The 20,557-nt window shown below is 41.1% G+C and overlaps 1 protein-coding gene across 1 annotated transcript in view; it reads right to left on the bottom strand.

The window, feature by feature from the left end:
• The window catches only part of LOC115333279 (netrin-4-like), a 56,416-nt gene that overhangs the window by 10,992 nt on the left and 24,867 nt on the right, over positions 1-20,557 (bottom strand). Inside the window, exons 4-5 of the mRNA XM_029996015.1 lie at positions 7,725-7,851; positions 7,016-7,204 (exon numbers count right to left, since the gene is read on the bottom strand). Coding sequence (XP_029851875.1) covers positions 7,016-7,204; positions 7,725-7,851 — 316 coding nt within the window. The remainder of the gene's footprint in view (positions 1-7,015; positions 7,205-7,724; positions 7,852-20,557) is intronic.

Genomic DNA, 20,557 nt, shown 5'->3' with positions numbered 1-20,557 from the left:
GATCTTTCTAATGCTATTGCCAGTTTGACACCAGCCTGCCAACTCAAGGCAACTTGGCAGTAAAACAGATAGTACAGCTCCTGTGGGCAACTCTGCCTTCACAGACAATAAATTGTCATAATCCCACACCACCAGTACATTCCCAATGTGACAGCATCAGGGAGTGAGGTGGAAAGTGATATACATATAGTGGTGCAAAGCCAACACAGTTGACTCCTCTCCATCAGGGCAGAGGCTAGCTGAGATGGTCAAGCCTTGTGCCAACAGCTCTGCAGAGGTAAAATACAGGCAACAAACATACCCACTTTTTTCTGATATTCAAACAAGTTTGATTAAAATGAGAGCTGAAGTGAACTCTAGGCCTTCATATTTCAGTTCTTTTTTGTATTAACAAAGCAGCATGCCCTGGCTTTTGCTTGTAGCAGAGACTGACAAGGAAATGCATCACTACTTCATCCATCTGGAAGAGGGCAGAAATAAAAATCTTGTGGTTAAGACCAGCTTTAACAGAGATTTTCAGTTAAATGTTGGACACCCAAGGTGTTTAGATAGCTTGGATCAGGGGCCAGCCTTTTGGATGCTTATCTGAACCAAACATGATCTCCAAAGCTTTTGAAGTTTGCCCATCATTGCTTCTAATCAAACTACTTTTCTTCATGACCTCACAGATAAGAGACCAGATGAACACTCTGATTCCACACATCATTTTCCAAGGGGAAGGGGCAAGTATAAAGGGTGTTAAGTGTAGCAGGGACAGATTCACTTTCATCTGCAACCTCATATTTGATGCTCAAAAAAAGAAAATATCTTTTGAAAATAGTACGAGAAAAAGAGTGAGCAATTTTGTTTAAAGGGCATTTCTGTTATGATCTGCTTACTACATAGTTATTTTTTTTTTACCATGCCCTGTGTTCTTTATGCCAATATTTTTAATAATATTATTACACTCTGCTGTAGACAGATCTCAGTCCGTTGTTTTCAAGGGACACTAGCACAATAGCCTAAGGACAGAAAATAAGCGTGCTGTCATGGGCAGTGTACTCAACACAATGAGCTGGTTGGCGCATGGCAGCAGGCTTGCCTGTTTGCCACAAAGCAGTCTTGACTTCGGGAGCAAACCCAGGGATTTTGCTGTCAGTTTTGGAGAGCAGGTGTAACAATGAAGTGCTCATTAACACTGACAGTTTCAAAGGCAAGTTCTGATTTGTTGCTGCTCAACTTGAATTATTTTTGCCCAGATTTTTGCAGGGCTGACTACATCACCCTAAAAGAGGAGACACTTAGTTCCGTCTGTCACTGAAAAAAATGGGTGTCATAGGTTTGAGGATAAGGAGAGGAAACACATGCTTCCTTTACCGCAGACAGGTCTGAGCCACAAGAAGTAAGAGGTTGCCAACATCTAGGTTGGCTTGAATCCAGGTTTCTGATTTCACTGTAATATCTCTGTATGTAGGATCTACCTGTGGAGTTTTGACCTTAGATTTCTTACATTTCTGCAACTTCTAGGTCCATCTTTATTCCCATCTTGTTTTCAGGTTTCATCAGTTAGGGTCACATAACAGATGGGTAAATCATTAGCATCATTAGACTCCCTATCACCAACTGAGACTAGATCCTGATTCAGGAAGATGAGACCTTCTTCCATCCTATCCCTAAGGGAAAGTATTACAGTATAGTGATGGACAGCATTGGCAGAAGCTGATGAGGAGGTAGGAAAAAAGTGTTTTGTTTTGTTTTTCTCATTTTGGGGCTGCGGTTCAGGAAAACTAATGTTACCAAATGAACTGTGGGGCATATTCCCCAATTAGAAACTGGGCCAGCTTCTGGTGGATCAGAAAGCAAGCTGAATCAATAAATGTACAACACTTTCAGATGAGTTATACAAGTGGCTTGTGAACGCTTTACTCAGTCTGTGTTTATTTAGCATTTCAGCTTGGGTGTGTACATTGTCTGGCTTCCAGAGTATTACGGCCAAAATCCCAGTTGTGCATCTAAGGTAACTCCCAAAATAAGAGCCCACATGTCACATGCTGAAGGGGCAGCTGTTGATGACTGGGTTTTATCTCTTTAATAGAACCACAGATTTGCAGATAAACCTCACAATTAAAGAAACATAAAGGCAAGTTTCCAAAACCTCACCCTTTTATATTTCCCAATATTTGACAACACAGCATCTTTCCCTGCTGATTTTTGCTTCTTTTCTCTTGGCAAAATCTATTTTTCTCTCCATCCACCTCCCTGTCTAACAAAACACCAGCCGACATGACAATGGCTTTGTTTGTCAAAGGCATCATCAATTATGTTAGGGACGGTGTGCAGACAGTTCTGGTTCAGAGAAGGCTGGTTTATTTGGGTTCTCCCCTTGACAGAGTGTAATGAAAAATTTCATCATTGTACTTTAGAATTGGCTATCAGTCACGAAGTGTCACAAAGCATCCTCTTGCCTTTTAGTCTCACTCCTATACTAAGTTTGTTTTGTCAGAAACTACTGTAAAAAGGAGGAGACAAGGAATAATGAAAAATGAATAATTCATACAGCAGTCTCCACTCAAGTCCTCGGTAAATCTGTCTGCCCTCAGCACAGCTGTCTTTCCCATGTAATTAGACACAGATGTAAAATATAATATTGGTTGTAACAATATGGTCCCAACTTACAGGAAAATAGCAAGTGCTCCAAGTAATTCAGTGGACTTTGAGGTATCTTGCCTTAAACTTCAGTCTAATAATACTGCATAAGATATAGCTATGAGCAGACTGTGGGTATTTGATGAAAAACAGGCAAAATGAAAAAATCAAACAAAGCCTTTTGAATCTGAAATACATACATATGCATCTTTGGAGCATATGACCAAATCAGGGCAATTTTTAAAGCATGTCACATGTGGGGATTGACTCAGCCAATGATGTTTCTTAAGTGGAGGAAATAAGATAGACAGCTGTGTGTGTGGTCAGGGCTGATTAAGACAGACTTTGAACCAAGATGTGATCAGGCCTTTGTGATACTACAATTAAAAGTTCACTCCCTCTGCTCAGAAGTAAAAGGATGAGAAGCAGAGCTTTTCAGAGTGTGTGTGTGTGTGCATGTGCATCTGGGCACATTTTCATTTTCAACCCTTGTGCTTAGAGTAAAAAAGCTTGTTTTCCTGGAGACCCTTTTTAATGGGTCTACATGCCTGCATTATTTTTTAAGCTAAGCAAAGGGTGAGTACAAAAGATGGTGCCATTTCAGAAGGATCCCTTAAGCCTCCAAATAAGCCACAGGAAAGAGCCAAGGATACAGCAGCTTTTCTAACCATTGGTTAGGAAACGATTAGGCTTCCGAGTCAAAGCTCCCATACAAGTCTATATCCAAACTGCTTAATCCTGTGTTGTCACCCCCAATAACAGGCAGGTGTGTGCCTTGCTCTGGGGCTTTTTTCATGCCTTCCTTTTTTTTTTTTAATATAGATCTAAGCAGTGTCAAAACAAGGCTCTGCACACAACCTGGCTCTCATTCATCCCCAGCTGCTAGGAACAGGAGAAGCAAAGGGATCAGAGGCAGGCTACCTCTGCAGACAAAAAGGAATAGCAGATTCACACTTACATGTCAAATTTCAACAGATTTTTTTTTTTTTTTTTTCCAAGGGAATGTCTTTGCAGTCTCACATTGGAAGGTCAGCAAAGGGTGGTTTGGATAGTGCCAGGACATCCAATTGTTATACAACTTTTTTTTCCTAGCAGTGATTAAGAGAGAATGCTGTTCATTATTATGACTAATGCTTAAAGACTCTTTCTGGGCCTGGGCAGTGTCCTGTTAACTTTCTGGGAGCCTGAGGGGGATGTCACAGCTGAACCTAGACTTTGCTCTGGATGGCAGAGCACTCTTCAAGCGTGCTTTCTCAAAGGGATTAGCACAGCATTTCATTCAGCTTTTTCATCAGATTTCCTTTCCCAGCTCAGTATCTACTGTACACAAGGGTCAAGTTTTGATCTCCCATTGAGGGTTGTGTTTTTTTTTTCCCCTCTGAGTTCAAAATGGGAAGCTGAGGACCAGGTTGCTCTCACCAAAACCATCCATTCAGTCTGCTGTTTGCAGTTTATTACTGCTTTTCAGCACTTGCCCAGTGGGTGGGTTTTTCATTTAGTGTTGTTAGGCTGGCACTGTTTGTGTGGTTTTCTCAAAGTGAGAGGATGCCTTGGAATTGGTACATTTAAATCCTCACAAACATGCTAATCCAGAAGTGGCAGCTCTTCAATTTATGATCAGCAGGCTGCAGTATGACAGAAATGTACCTGGTGGACTAATTGTCTGATTTCTTACATATTTAGCAATGCTCAAAACACTGTTTTTAACTGAGTAACCAGAGTTGGGTGTAGGGTCACATAACCTGAACAATTTACTCAGACCACACCAGATTAATAGCAATGCAAGGTTTGCAACCTGAAGGATGGACAAGAGGGCCTCTATCTTACATCCTGCATGAGGCCTTTCAGTTTCATATCAGCTCTAGGTGTAAGGAGCTCATGATGGCCCTGGAGGCGTAATCTTCCCTCTATCAAACTGAGTCTGTTCTAACCAAAACAACTTTGCCTGACTGCACTGGTGTTTCTGGTTTTGCTGTCACTGATATAACCGAAGTAGTGAAATGTTCCCTGAAAATTCTCTGCAGAGGTACAGCATAACATGAAGTGCACACTATACACTGCCTGCAAACCACACAGGGAAGTGTTTGGGGATCAGTTCTTCCATCATACGAAACACTACCCTATTAAGGTAATTTGTCAAATGTCATTGTGGGAATTCTCCTCCTCACCCTCGATAAAAAGAGAAAAGGCACAGACTAACCACCCTTCTCCCAGGTTTCTCTTAACTCTGTAGTTATACCTGCAGTGTCCCTTCTATTTCCACACAAGCATCGTGCACACATCAGTCTGCTGTAAAAGCTGAGGCTCTGTAGAGTGAGCTGCAATACCCTTTCCTTGTATCTTGATATGGCAAGCATTCACGCATGCCTGTGAAAGGTCCCATTGTCTTGAATCATGTACAGATAGGGTCATGCTTACCTATTTGCAATAATGCTGTATCAAACCAATTAGATTCATCTCAACCAACAGAAAAACCAGTGCAGGCTAGTGATCCAGAATACCTCGTAAGTCAAGGAAGAGAAATGGATATCCTCTAGAGGGCAATTCAGCTCATCTACCTCAGGCATTTACATTAGACTTAATAAATCATTCCCTAGAGGTCTCACTGTTTCTCCACTGACTGTACAGGGAGCCCAGAAAAGACATATAACTTTCAGGTGGCTAAAGCAGGATGGTAGCTAATCTAGGCCTGAGTGTGCAAGTCAGAGTGGAAACAATTGCATTTGGAAGCCTTCTGCTGGCAACAGCATGTTCCCAGTTGAAAAGGAACATTATTGTGCTTGACTGGCATGATAGGAATAAAGCTCTTTTAACAAGGTAAATTTCTGAACAGTTTTTCTTTTGCTATGCAGAGTATTGGCAGGAGGTACTGAGAGGCCTGTAACCAGCCCAGACAAAAGAGGCAGAAGTAGAGTCAAGGTCTGATTTCATCCAGGCAGACTGTTCCAGGGTTTCCACACAGATAGGCTGTATTTTCAAACAATGTTTTTTCCTCTCCACTGCTCTCCAGTGCTCCTTGACTTTAGCAGTTATCTAATATTACACGTGATGTTGGTTACTACACCATCACCCTGCTGTTAAATACAAGAGTTCATACACAGATTCTTTCAGGTACTATGAGATTGAAAACTAATCTTCTGGCACAACAATTTATTCTAATTACAATATTTCCCTGTAGCAAATCTACTCGGAGTAGAAACAGGACTAGAAAGAGGCCACCATAGAACACTATGGAATACAGGGCGAGTTAGATAAGCTCAGCCCCCTCCCTGTCTGCTGATCAGTGTTCTGTGATGAACGTTGTGAAATCGAAAAGAAGGGGTCTGCGGAACCAGTCTGTGCTGGCAGGATGTGTTGCGCGCAGAAAGTTTAAGCAATATCGCAGGCCATACAGTCCTAGGGAGAGGAGTGTTTGTAACCTGAGAGTTTAAGAGGAATCTTGATGAAGAACATCAAAGTGTCAGAAAAACTTCAAAAGCACATGATGCCAGTGGGCATGAGTATAGATGACAGAGGACGAAATTCTCTGTGCTGGCAACTGATGTCTGAGCTATGGGGAAGGAAAACTATCCAAAGGAAGAAATGAAATTATGTATATTGTTGGAAATAGCAACCTCCCAAATAGATGCCAGATGGAATCAGATGTGCGAAGCCTGGCAGGATACTCAGGAAATGTTTACACTAAGTAAGGGAGATCTGGGCTATGTTCCAGATTGGCTGGGTGCAAACTACCTTGATCCAGAGGTTGTACACCCTCTTGTGTACAACCATTAGTGCCTCTATGCCCGAGTTACTTCCTAACACATCCTGCTGAAGTGTTAATGAGGCAATTAATTTTGGCAGAGCACCCCATAATACAGCTGTAGAATCCAGAGATAAGTCTGAGTGAGCTCTGATCTATTTGTTCCCAAGTGGATATGTGTGGTCTCATGCTTCCTACACCTCCTACAACCATTATTATATATATTTATGTGCACAGATGTTGCACAATCAAATGGAATTTAACAATAGCTTACACATAGGCACACACAGTCTTGAGAGATGCAGAAAAAAACCAGCTAAATAAAATGTGCCTCAAGAAAAAAGGAACCATAGTATTTTAAATGCAAGCACAAGAAGAAGGTACCTTTCCCCAGAATGCAATGCATTTGGAGAACTGTAGCGGTTATCACAAAAAAAATGTGTGATACCAGGGGGAGAAATAGACACAGAAAATCAGGAGGATGTCCTTTGATCAGAAAACTGTAGTTTAGGAAAAGAATACAAAGGAAGGGTAGTAATACTCATGAGTTACTTCTGTAGGAGTTATTGATTTCTTTCTTTTAATCATTCTTTTAATGATTCTTCCACCATTCATTTGTCTTCACTGCACGTTACAGTAGTCACTCACGTTTGCAGACCTCTGCAGAAGACATGGGTTTCCCTCTATCTCGGTAATATCCTGGTTTGCACCTTTGACACCGATGTCCCTCTGTGTTATGCTTGCAGTTGTCGCAGACTCCACCACTGAGCTTTCCTGATGCCAGCCAAACACTCAGATCAAAATGGCAGCTGTCAGCGTGGTTGTGACAGCGACACTCTGGTGGGAAACAGGAGAATATATTTCAGGCTTATATAATAGACACAACAATACTATTCAAATGTTATTATTTTCCTACTGTGAATCATGGAGGAAATATCTGAATGTAACACATTTCATCTGCGTGCAATCCTTGATTTTTATAAAAACTAGAATTTGCAACACAGAGTGAGAGTCCCCAGCAGGGTCTGAGAAGCTTGGGTGGTTGTGAGCTGTGTGGTATTCTTACAGTAAGTCAAACCAATCTGATGGTATCATAAGCCCCACACAAAACCCTGGAATGCTAAAACATGGGACGGAGCTGCATGAAGAACAGATTTCTGCCTTGTAAATTCCGCTTCCCAATAGCCCAGATGGGTCAGCTACAGTAAAACAACATGCATGACCAGCAACTTATCCCCAGTTGCTGTAATGGCACCATTAGTGTAAACTGACAGAAGTCTTTGTTGGGGAACTTTGCCTGCTGGCACAGCAAGTGCTCATCCTGAAAGCCTGTATCAGTAAACTCCCTCCCACTTACTTCTGCATTCATTTGGTGCCCCTGTTTTTCCATCTCCTGGCTTCCAAGGCTGATCATTGTATAGCGGTGCACATTTCTCACAGTGGTCCCCTGCTGTGTTGTGTCTACACACACACTTCCCATGGACCTGTCAGGGGGAAAGAGAATACATTCAAATAGCTACAAGCAAGAACATGGTGGAGTGCCCAACAGGCTCATGAGGAGGTGGGACTTCTGCACAACTCCCACACAGCTGGCTGGCTCCCTGAGGAAACTCACAGAGCCTGGAGCTTAAATGTGTAGCTTTATCTCTTCACGCAGTCACTAATGATGTAGACTTTTCTCTGTCTTCCAGTTTAAAGGCATGTGGCAACAACTTCTTTTTAACTCTCCAGTTGGCTATTTCACTACTAAATTGATGAACAGCTTCTAGACTATTTAAATTGGGTAAGCTGACACAGCTTATTTTGATTTACAGGTTCAGGGTAAGAGCTTGCAAAGAGCCTAAGCAGGCAATCACCTCCAGGCAGTGTCAAATACACTCTTGGCTAGCAGAGTTGAGTCACAGGAAAGCACAATCTAACCGAGGATGCTGGACCCTGTCTTACCTGACATTAACAGTGGTCTGGAAGAGAGAGTAAATATAGGGCAATGAAATCACCATGAATTATTAAATTATAAATTGTTAGAAAGAATGAGCAAGTAATCCTGGACCTCCTAGCACAGTTAAAAATGTAGGAAAAATATTAAACCTGGAAAAATACCAGCCAGTATACCCACAGAAAAACAATCCAATCCACACATTCTGTGAGAGGAAGGCATTGATGTTTGAAGAGACTTGGGTACAGCAGGCCCCAACCTACCAACGTAAATATAAATAAATATATATATATATATGTGAAATAGGTTAGCAGAAAAGGCCCAGTAAAATTTTGGGCTGTGTAACTAAGAGCACTGTAACTCCAGGTGCATAGGGAATTGTACCTGCAATGCTGTGTTCAGTTTTGAACATCTTATTACCAGATAAATGAGAAATTGGAAGATGTTCAACAAAAATGAGCAAAAGCTGGCATGGTTGAAGAATGGGGCTGATCTTCAAGCACTAAGCATAAACCCACCTGAGCTAGGACATAACAGTTTACAAAACATTCAAGGGGCAAATAAAGAAAGAAGTGGAAAAAGTCATGACTAAAACTGGCTGAATAGTAGAGTCCTCTCTGTGACTATTTGCTTGAAAAATTACTTGAAAAAAGAACTTGCTTCCTCTGTATTTTTGCCTTCATTGGAACACAATAATGATTTTTAACTATGGAAATAGTCTAATATATGTCAGTTTTGGAATCAAGTATTCACACCAGAAGCCTGACCTTGGAAACTAAGCTAGTCCAGCCTTCAAACATAAAGTTACTATTGAAACTGGGTCTGTTCTCAAGTCATTTCACACACCAGGAATATAATAGCCAGTTCCACTATAGACTGATTTGGTGCACAAGATTCCGTAATATCAAGCCACATCCAAGTAGTACTTTACAGGAGGGTTTTTATGTTGTGGTTTTTTTTTAATTAAGCAATAGGATTCCAATATCTGTTTGCAATGTCTCAGAGGAAGGGTTTCCTGGAGAAATTATTTGAGGAAATATCCAGCATAGAGAGTGGAAGAAAGGGAAAGGTGGTACCATAGTTCATGTTCTACACTCATCACAAAAGAAGCTGCTAATTAGTGGTATGTATTTCTCATGCAAGGAGACACTTGCACTAGAGCAGGAAAGGCACAGAAATCAGGGACTGGATCCTTCTCCTGCCATGCGCTGTTGAGGATGCTAAGCTCTGTAACCACAGTCACAGTTCTGGCCCACTGCACGTTACACAAAAAGCAGAGGCTGAAATTTCAGTTTGACTGGGGTGTGAATTGAATCTAATCCTTTAATCTCACTACTAATGTGAGTTATGTTTCTCCATAGTCTTTCCTGAAAGTCAGACTCTCCCTTTGCAGTCCCCCCTTCCCCCATCTCACGTAGCAGGTAGCTTGGGATCAAGAGAGAAATGTTCAAAAGAGCAGTTACGTGAACGCGCTCCCCTGCCCCCCAACTCACGTCCCTGCAGCAATTTGCTCTCCGCTCCCCTGATTTCTAATCCTCCCAGACCAGATATGTCATGTAGCTAGCAAAGGGGATAGGCTGCAGCTGATGCCATCGCCCCTCTATGGCCAGCTGGCAGATTTGCTGCTGCACAGAGCGGTTGGCTGCCTCCTCACGGAAGACTGAGCACAGACTTCAGGGTATGCATTTCTGTCAGAGCTCAGCACCAGTAAACCTCAGGAGGATACAGCATATAGCACATTATGTGATGCCTCTCCAGACCTTTGTACAAGAAAGTCATCCATGTTCAAAGTACTAAATAGGATGACAAATTACAGAGACAAAGACAAAAATACTAATAAGCAACGCTGTCGGGCTTCTCCCTGTTTGGGTTTGGCTCTTCAGGCTTATAAGTTCCCCTCTGCAGACACAGTGACTGCTTTTCAGAAGCAATAGAACACAGAAAAGGACCAGGAGTGAGAAAAGATAAAATGAGCCTGACCCAGAACCATAGATTTTAACATCCCCAAACTTCAGACCCTATCTGAACTTTACAGCTCATTCCAAAATGGATCAGAACCAAAATTTTGGATCCAGTCACTTCTTAGGAAAATGCCAGTGTATTTCAATGCAAAATTTGTAAGTTGGCCCATTGGGTTTTTTAGAGATACATACACAAACTGTGCATTCAGTATAGAAAAAAAATTACATGAAAGAAATGCTGAGATTGTACAGTTGGGAAATGGCAGAATTAAACCATGCAATCTTGTTTTAGCCTTGAATGACATGATCAAATATTCATTATTCCATGGGACCCTGTGCATACAGTGCACAGCACAGATGGTGTGAACACTCATGAACAATTATTCAGAAAGTAAACAGGAAAATTCAGTGAGAAAGGAAGAGTCTGGTTGTTCTTTGGAGGTAAGTAGATGTTAGTTTGCTCATTGCCCATTGGTTTGTTGCAAACTGTAGTTTGTGGAGGTTATCTAGGAATGGCATGTTGTGAGTAGGACAGAGGCATAAAGGAAGCTTCCTGCCTGTGATCCCTGCTATTGAACAGTTTACCAAATATGTGTGGAAGGATGACTGGCTTGGACAAAAGGGTTGAAAAGCCAAACAGCCACGGGAGCCACTGAGCAGGCAGAAGTAAACAGCAGAGCTGGCATGGAACTTTTTTTAGAAAGTGTTGGATCTGAGGACTAACCTTTTTTGTATAGCTTTAAGAACAAGGGAAAGAGAATTGATGGGTATTAGGGCAGAGGTAAAGGATAATAGAAGAGAACACAAGTCTGCCATGTGTGTTATCTGTGGATGGGTATCTCATGGAAGATTATTTTTTTCGATGGGGAGTAATCTCATAGACAGGATTCATAGGTGAAACCAGCTAAGGAAGAGAGTGCAACATAAGGTGACAAGTATAGAAAGGAGTTGGGTAGAAGAGAGCAGACAAACAGCTCAAGTGGAACACACGCAAGAAAGGTGATTCATGGATGTAAGTGGCCATTGCAGAAAGACTGGTTAATGCAGGAGAAACCGTGTTGTGGAAGAGACCTGTTATACTTAAGTATGATGTAAAATAAGGGTAGGTGAGGTGGCTGCAAGTAACGAGACAAACAATTTGTTCTGTTAGAGAGGAAGAGATAAGAGAGGTAGCCAGAGACCAAAGTCCAGGAAGGAACAAGAATGAAATACAGGAAGCTGTCAGATAAAATAGGAAATGGGATATCTGCTTAGGGAAGGGAGAATGTGAGAGTCACACTCAACACCAACATGAAAAGAGCAGGCATGTCCCTGACTTGTTATTCACTGCTGAAGTAAGTCCACATCTCTCTCACAAAAGTGAGTCCAAAAAAACTAGAAGGTTGTGCTCTCTACTAAATGCAAGACCTCAGGATGCACTGGATCTCACTGCAACACAAAGACGATCATGCCAAGGTAGAGAAAACAGTCAGAGAAGTACAGATTCAGGGGGACTACACTGATGTTTTTCTATGCCCTAGAAAGCAGAGTCAGAGTTACAACAAGATAATGGTGTTTAAGGAGATGATTGTCAGGGAGCAGCAAGGACCAGTTGCTCTTTAAGGGTTGAAGAGCTATAAGCTGAGGGTTACTACGTCACAGGCTGTGCCCTTATTGAGGGGGCAGCATCCTGAGCACAGTGGGTGGAGCAGGGAGCTAGTACCACAGTCCATTGACAGCCCCAGACACAGCAAGGGGATGGACCAGGGGCAATTCAGGAGCAGCAAGAGATGGGCCCAGAAACGAGCTCACAAGATGGGTTCAAAGTCCATGCAGGAAGGGGAATGAGAGACAAGCTACAACACATGTGAGGGGATGCACCAGGAGGGAGGCTACCTACAGCATAGGCCCAAGGTCCATCCAGGAGGTAGGGATACAGAGAGGCACATCTACAGCACAGCTCAAGCAGGGACTGATAGTCCAGGGCTGAGCTTAAATGGAGCCCCCAGGCCAATGGACAGAGAGTGTGGGGACGAGTCCCAGGTGGGGCTGGTCAGGGCTGTTAAAGTCCTTTTAGCGCCTTCAGGACCTTGATAATAGTACTTTGATTGCCACTGGATTAATGTCATTGGAAGCTTTAGGATATCTGACTACTAGGTGGCATCTGAGAAAAAAAATGCTTCAGCTTTCTAGATTTGGAGGTAGCAATCCAGGTGGAGGGATCTTGAAAGCAAGGTGTAAGAAACAGAGGCTTACATGAGATTCATGCCATCAGTTAGGAAATCTAGCCAGTTTTCAGCTAAAGCCCAATTAGTTGATGACACAGATTTATATGAATATATATAAATGTATTGGTACAGCAGGAGAAAGTTTGAGATCCAGGAGATTCCTGTCTCACATCTCTCGTATTTAATTTTATCCCCAATGTTCAATATGTGATGCTGCATCACTCGACATATACTGATCCTTAGATACAAAAGTATCTAGGCCTCTATGGGCTTTTCCACAGTGCTCATTGCTGCAATAGTTGAGTACTTCAGAAATATTATGGGATTTACTTTTATGACACCTCCCTTCATCTGCTTCTCCTCATTACTGTGATAACTCTAGTTGTCTCCAAGGATCTTTCCCATTCATTGGAGCATCATTGTATTGAGAGTTCAGTTGCTCTGACAAGTTTTTTTGAAAGTGGATGGTACCTTTCAAAGTTATTGTGGGGAATGGATCAGAGAAATAGATGCACTGGCAGGCAGGCAACTGTGTCATCATATAAACCTCCCTATTTCATAAAACCAGTCTGAAGTACTATGTGCACAACCTGTAATAGTTTGTATTCTTGCAGTCCTGCTTTCCAAGTGCGTTCAGCCAGAGTTACTCATGTCACTAATGCATGCTATGAGCTTTGAAAGATGAAAACTGTTGCTTTAAATACTGATATTCTGGCTGCATCAATCTTCCAGTTTTCTAATCAGCTTTTGCAAAGGGTAGAAGTTTATAGGCTGACATACTTGCAGTTAGAGGATATTATTAGTCCAGGGAAAGAACAAAAATGTTATGCTATACTCTCAATCACCATCATATTGGCTTTAATAGCCACTTGAAAGCAAACTCTGCTTTTGTGTTTTGGTATAGCAGCTATGTTTTCAGGCTGTGGTTTCATGATGTAAAGTCTTTGAGGGCAATCTTGATTTGAGACATTTCTGCTTTCCTTACTACTTCTTTCTATGTTATCACCTTCTGCATCATGCCCTGAGCCATGTGTAAATTGGGCTGTGAAACTAAACCATGTTAAAAAAAAAGTTAAACCCATTTTTTTTTCCTTGGCACTAGTATTTTTAATCTGGATTAATTCCCTCATCTGCCTCACAGTACAGTCATGCTGTTACAAGCCTGGTATTGCTGCCAAAGGCTTTGATTTGTACATCTACCACCTGAGCAGCTTTGAATGAGGACACAGAGGAGGTTATAGCTTCATGGATTTTAATGCCAGGATGATCAGTTCCAATCATTTAGCTTGACCTGCTATACTAAGCCATGAATTTCATCCAGTAGTTCTTTCATGGAGCTCAGTAACTTCTGGCTGATTTGTAGCAAATAGTGTAGAACTATATCCTGCTTTCATACAATCGTTCCAAGAAATTACATGATACTTATTCACCTTTGACTGCACAAGTTGCTTCACCTGAATTCTGATCCACAGCTGAGAAAGCAAGTGGAAATTTTCCATCTGTTTGTCCCACAATTTTTTGATTTTTTAAACTTTGTTCAGCTATGTATAATACCTGAAGCTCTTGCTTTCTCTCTGCGCATTTAGTTTCTTTTATCTTTTGTCCTTTCAGTAAATGTTGTGGTTGTTGCTCTTTCTCCTGGGCTATTCTCCATCTATTTTGGGGCTTTTTTCCTACTGAATGAAGGTTAAATTTGGAAGCCTTCCAGAACAGAGCAACTGTTGCTGATTCAGAGAAAATGTTTGTCTTTGGGCTCTGTATTCACTTTGTAATGTCGCCAGAGAAATTTTGGATACAGCAGTTTGCAATGACATCAGAGGCTAGTCCCTTACCTGCTTTTAGTAAAATGACTCTTTCTGGGTCATTTTGAGTGGTTAAGTACAAAACAGTGTCTGCTATTCTGCTTTGTTTCTCTTACAGTTCAGATGGGCTCTGTTGTCTGTCCAAATGAAGAGATGTATCCATGCAGATTTATAATAAATCCTTCAATATCAGGTCCTGAGGAGAGCACATAGGACTTTTAAGAGTCCAAATTAAAAATTTCCTTCAACTTTTTCAAATTAGCAAAGACCTAAACGAATGGGTGGCTTGGGAGTAAGTCCCAGGTTACAGTGTCTGCTGTGGTTAGATTGACAGTTCAAATTCTTGCTCTAATCAGGAGTGAGAAAAGCCATTATTTTCCTATGTCACTTGCTCATTTCTGGGAAAAGGTCTAATAAGTGTATGTGTCTAAAAACCAGTACACATATGGGTGTTTTCTGAGGGAACTGAATTTCTGGCTCATACTTGGTCACTTTGGTAAATTAAGTCTGAGGGAACTTGGCAAGGATAAGTAGAACTGGGACACTTGTGGCAGGGCCACCTGAGCCCATACAGCTTTTGGTCTCCACAGCAGTGAGTGAATGAGCTGCCACTGGTTCCAAATTCACTGAATAGGTAATGGTGAAGAAAAATCAGTGATAGTGTTTAGTTGAATATTCAGACTGGCATCACTAGGACCTTTTTGAACAGTAACAAAAGAACAGGATAAATAGACTGGAAGAGGTACAAAATTCATGCTTCACGTGAGGGAATAAAACTGAACCTGTGACAGGTTCAAGACACATCTCCTTCCTCTGCCTGAATTCACCTCCATCAGTCTTTACACACATGCCTGGCTGTGCCTTAGCCCACATTTCGCTTTGCTTTCTTATTGTTTTCTTTCTGAATGCTAGCTTGATTTTTATTCATTTTTGGGCTAAGCTGTCCTCTTATTTTTACGTACAGTGCCAACAACTCCATGATCAACCTGTAACAAACTGCATACAAGTAGCAGCTGTCATGCTGAAATGCAGCCCCTGAGTTACAGCAGGTCACCAGCTCTTGGTGAGTGTCTTAAGAACGGAGGAAGCAGGAGCAAGGCTCAGTATTTTAATAGGTGAATGCCTGAATCACAGCGTAATGAGTAAATACCACCGTTCAAATCTCCTGAAAGTGAATGGCACTAGTGAGTTTGGTCTTGTTCAAGGCTTTGTTTCTGATGCCACTGAACAGTCTGGCCTGACTGCCAGCCTTTGCTGTAGAAAGACCTAGAATTAGTTTTCAGGGGAGGAAGAAATGGGAGAAGCTCTAGATTCTGATATCTGGATGACAATTTGTGGATTTACAGGTCAGGCGTAATGGGTTAGCACACTGTGGACAGTTCAGAGAAGTTTGGACATGACCTGTTCATTCAACAGGCAAAATAATTCTGTCATTTACTTTGTAATAAGTCTGGCTAACTCCAGCAACTGTCTTGACTTAGGTGGGTTTCTACTGGTTAATCCACAGTGGCTTTAGGGATGTGTGATTGAAAATCCACTCCCAAAGTGGGCCTGTGAGCTCTTCTCTGAATTTTTACCTTTGTATGGAGTGAAGTTGGCAGCATGCATAGCTCCCATTCAAGTGAAATTATGTTGAGTAATGGAATAGATGAAGCCAAGAGAAAAATAGTTTTCTGCAACTTCTCTGCAGATGGCTGCAGTTTGGAGAGTGGGGGAAGGGCAGGGCTGAAAAAGGTGCAGGACTAACCAAATTTATATGGAATCTAAGAATGGAGAAAAAGGGTGAGAAAGTCCATGATTTAGCAGAAAAATTGTGCACAGCAAGGAAAGGATTCTAAATGCCTAAAGGGTGCAAAGCTAATCCCCAGGAATTCCAGCACAGTGAGTGAACCAAGGCAAGGAAATATATGTAGGATTTTAAAACTTTTGCACTGAGTAATATAGAATTTGTTTATAATCCTGTGCAAAATTTCTCCATATGTTGTGTGCACCTGCTGCCAAATAGTTAAAATGCAAACTCCATGCACCCACAAGGTACAACTCTAGAAAGATTTGCTTAAGTTACTGGGAGATTTATTGGGGATGAGTGAACTGGCTGAAAGGCCTTGAAAACCCTTGGTAAAAGACTGAAAACTTTTGTTCTAGTAACACGTAGGTGAGCTGAGGTCAGAAACAACATAGCAGTCTATTCAGTCTCAAGGGAGCTTAAAAACACAAGGACTTAAAATATGAGGCGAAACACAGCAGCTCCTATGATTGTCACATCACAGCAACTTCCTAGTGTTGGTGGCTGTGTCAAATTCAACTTAGAACAGTATATATTGCATGGAGCTTAAACAAAAGAACCTCAGAATATGCTGTACTATGTGACATCAGAGAGGTATTGGTAGCAAGTTGTGGCTGATAGCTGTGAGATGAAGCAATTATTTCTTTCTCTTAGACAGACACACACAGACTTTTGTAGCTTTAATGTGAAAAGCAATCCTTAAAAGAACTATAAGGCTTATTTTACCAGCCGTAAAATATATTTACAAGTGTTTCCAATCAAATGTTTCTACTAGCAGGGTTATTATCATTCTTTCACAGAGATGAAAGTAGCAGAGAACATCACTTAAGTGATTAAAACAACAAAAACCACTATTAATGACAGCAATTAATCAATAAAATTAAAGTATGTTTAAATAGGTCACCCATAACTTGCTTTTAAGAAAAGCTGTGTTTAAAGGCTAATAATGTCAGATAGGAAATTGTTTGCTACCCCATCCCACAAAACAAGAGGCGGTTTCCTACAAGTAAGATGAGTGTCTGCATGGGTGGATCTACACTAAGCCTTGATTCAGGAAAGCATTTAGGCATGTGTTTAAACAGGATTCCTGAATAGGCATGTTTTTCTGATTTGGACTTCAGTAGTAGTAAAAGACATTTCCACAACAATAATCAAATGTAGGAAAAACTTGTTGACTTCATAATTGCAGAATTCCTGCTGACTGAACCACTATTTGGGTCACACCATTAAAATTGTGGTTATTCTCTAAACCATAGATACTCAAAACATCATGCTGATGGTGTGGATGCCAGATACTCTGGCTGCAAACCACAGGTTCTCAGTAGAGCTCATGGAGAACCTGCATGGATATCAAGTTAAACACACTGGTTATGACCATAAGAGGGTAGAAGCACAGCCCACACACCCTATGCGCAACAAGCAAATTAAAGATGCAGTATGCCATGGTATATTGTCAGGGTACACCAAAGTAGCCACATTAGCCATCTTTTGTGAGATGAAATAGCACTCACAGACTAATTTAATTTCAGAGCTCAACAGAAGGCAGGGTATGTCCCCTCTAAAAGGGAGCATGTTGGCCACTGCAGGTGGATGAGTCTGCACAGCAGCACAAAAGTTCTCCTGCTCTTGCCTGCACTACAGTGGGCAGTGCTAAGTGGAAAGGCAGGGGGTGGGCAGAACACTAAACCATCTAGGAATGGTCCCTGGAACCATTTTAGACCTAACATTACCTGAACCTTACCTGAATGTCAGTTCAGAACTAGGTGAACTACTGCTTACATGTGTCCCTGCTATTCCAGCTGAAATGGCTGTAATGCAAAGTAGTGCTGATTCTGTTGGGAGGGGAGGACAATCTTGTTAAAGTCTGTCTAGTGTCAAAGAGCCAGCAAAACCAGAAACGTTCACAAAAACTGTGGAGAGGAACCCAGATTAGAGTCCAAATCTGTACTGAACAGGACTGAAACCTTTAAGATCTTTTCATCAGGACTACTACTACAGGTTTTGTGCAATTCTAGGAGATACCTGATGTAGCATCTGAGTTGAAACTATAAGAAACCTAATCAGAATGAATAGATTTTTTGAAAGGGAACACCCCAGACACCACCCCAGAGGTGTGCTTGAATTTGAAGGATAGAACATATCTAAAATAAAGGGGGAATATGTACCATATTTTGCCTTGGATTCAATTTTTTAACAACTCAGAAGGACAGGGGTGTTGATTTTGGTGTTGGCCAAGAACCAACTCCTGGCAGTAATGGAGTCATTAGTTTAATGTGCCAGTCTGCCTCACAGTCATTGTGAAACAGAAAGGGAAGCATGGGATGTATAAGAAAGCTCTTTTTTAGATTTATTTAGGTATTCTTCAGTTAAGGTTTCTGGTGACTTTTGTGAAAATGTGATAAAATAGGATCTTCTGGATGTGACCTACAAGACAAGTCTGAATATCATTTTCCAACTTTTATCTAAGTAATTGTTTGAAAACTTAACTGTCATTTAAAGTCACAGTTTTGAAGCACATCTTGCCCTAGGAAACTAGGAACTCACTAAAACTATCCACTAAAATTAAAGAGAACCTTTCCATGATGCTCCCCTGTCAGCTTCTTTGTCATCTCTGAACGCAAATATCTGAAACTTTCTCATCCACCTGCATGTTCCCACAAGGATTCCTGTGAAATGCTTTGGTCCACTGTGGGTAGCAAAGGTGACAGCAACACCACTTTCTTTTCATGTGGTTCATGTAATACTTTTTGCTCTGTAATTTATAGGATCTTCTTCTATGTTTTCAGATCATTATGGGCAGAGCTTGAAGTCCATATTACATTTTAATTTTTGGAAAAAACTCAGCACAGTGATCTATTTCTAGAATTTATTCTGACATGATCTAGAAGGTCTTGTAATCTTTTTTTTTTAACATTCCTGACTCTGCTCACATAGTTGATGTACACAGAGTAACTTTTTCTTAAACAAAACCTACTCTGAGTTGCCAACTACAACAGAGAGCACCTCCTGCCTCTCTTGAGTGCTGGACATCATACAGACTGGCACAGCTTGGATCAGATAATGTGAAAATTTAGCTGGGGATTATCAGTAGAACTGCACAAGATATTTGAAGAGGAGGTAATATTTGCAAGGGATAAGACAGCCAAGTCACCTAGAAAATTGCTGTAGAAAAACAAGTTTTACCTTATGTAACCTCCATTATGCCAAACAAGGAATCTTACTTAGGACCAGATCCTGCTCCCTTTGAAGTAAGTGGAAAACTTTCCATTTGCTTCATTGTGGAGGATCAGACCTACAGGGAGTCTAGTTCGTCTCTGTAAACAGGATAAAGAAGCAAAAGAAACATCCGAGGCAACTTGTAAGAATTTCCTGGCAGTGTAGGTACCAATAATTAACAAGTAAAAAACCCTAATGCTTTATACAAAAACATTTTAATTTCCTCTGTCCATACTTACTTCTCATGGACTAGAAAGAGAACTGGGAAATGTTTGGCAAACAGAAAGGACTTTGGTCTAGGTTCTGTGTTCTGTCCATGTGTGCTTTCTGCTTTGTAAACTTTGTTCTGGAAGCACCCCTGGACTCAGCTAAAATGTGTTGTCAAAGCAGATCCCAAACCTGACAGCTCTTACTAACTTTGTTGGAGCTTAATAAAGAAATAATTTACTGTAGAGCAACACATAACTTTGTACATCCTGCAACAGCAATACAGGATTACATTCCATTGCATCCAATGGTAGAAGAAGACTAGGTGTATTCAGGTGGCCAAGACCTGGCAGTTGTTTCCCTTATAATGTCAAATAGATGCCCTCCATTTAAAAGAAACTGCTCGTCTGTAGTTTCTGCAGCAAAATGCAATCTCAATGATTTCCCTCACTGACAAAGGAGCTACTTGTAAGAGTTTGAATATTACAGGCCGTGAAATTCAGAAAGGAGAATTTTGTCCTTAACTATCATAAGAAGCTATTTAAGTTGGGTATGACATCTCTGTGTCTCTTTTTTTTGGTCTGAGGAAAGGAAATAGAAAACAAGAAAACATCATTGTCAATAGCAACAAACCCCAAATTCAAGATATGTTTGTCCAGAAGTTTCTTGCCTATTGTTTACAGCTCCCATCTTCATTTCTCAAAGTTTTTCTCCTGTCTGACATGATATTCTCAGTAGTTAATAAGGGAAGTGTGATCTAGATAAATTGTGTTGGGGTGGGTGCATGGCTTGTTCAAAAAAAAAGGCACATTGAAAGAGTAATTATTACTGGTTTGCTGCCAAAATAAGAAGTCAAAGGACATTTCCATTGGATCCTATGGAAGTCTATTTTCAACCTTGCTGTACTCAGTATTTTCACAAATGACTTATGACCGGAGAGAATATGCATGAAACTATCTAGGATTTCAAGCTATGAGGAATGATGTACCACTTGGAGGTTGGTCTTACAATTTGCAGTGTTCTTGTATCCATTCATTTCTACGACACTGTGGCATCTGTAACTTTACTTCCCATA

Source organism: Aquila chrysaetos, chromosome 20 (assembly GCF_900496995.4).
Source record: "Aquila chrysaetos chrysaetos chromosome 20, bAquChr1.4, whole genome shotgun sequence".
NCBI classification, from domain to species: domain Eukaryota; kingdom Metazoa; phylum Chordata; class Aves; order Accipitriformes; family Accipitridae; genus Aquila; species Aquila chrysaetos.
Note: the sequence above shows the minus strand (reverse complement) of the source record. Positions and strands in the feature narration are given on the sequence as shown.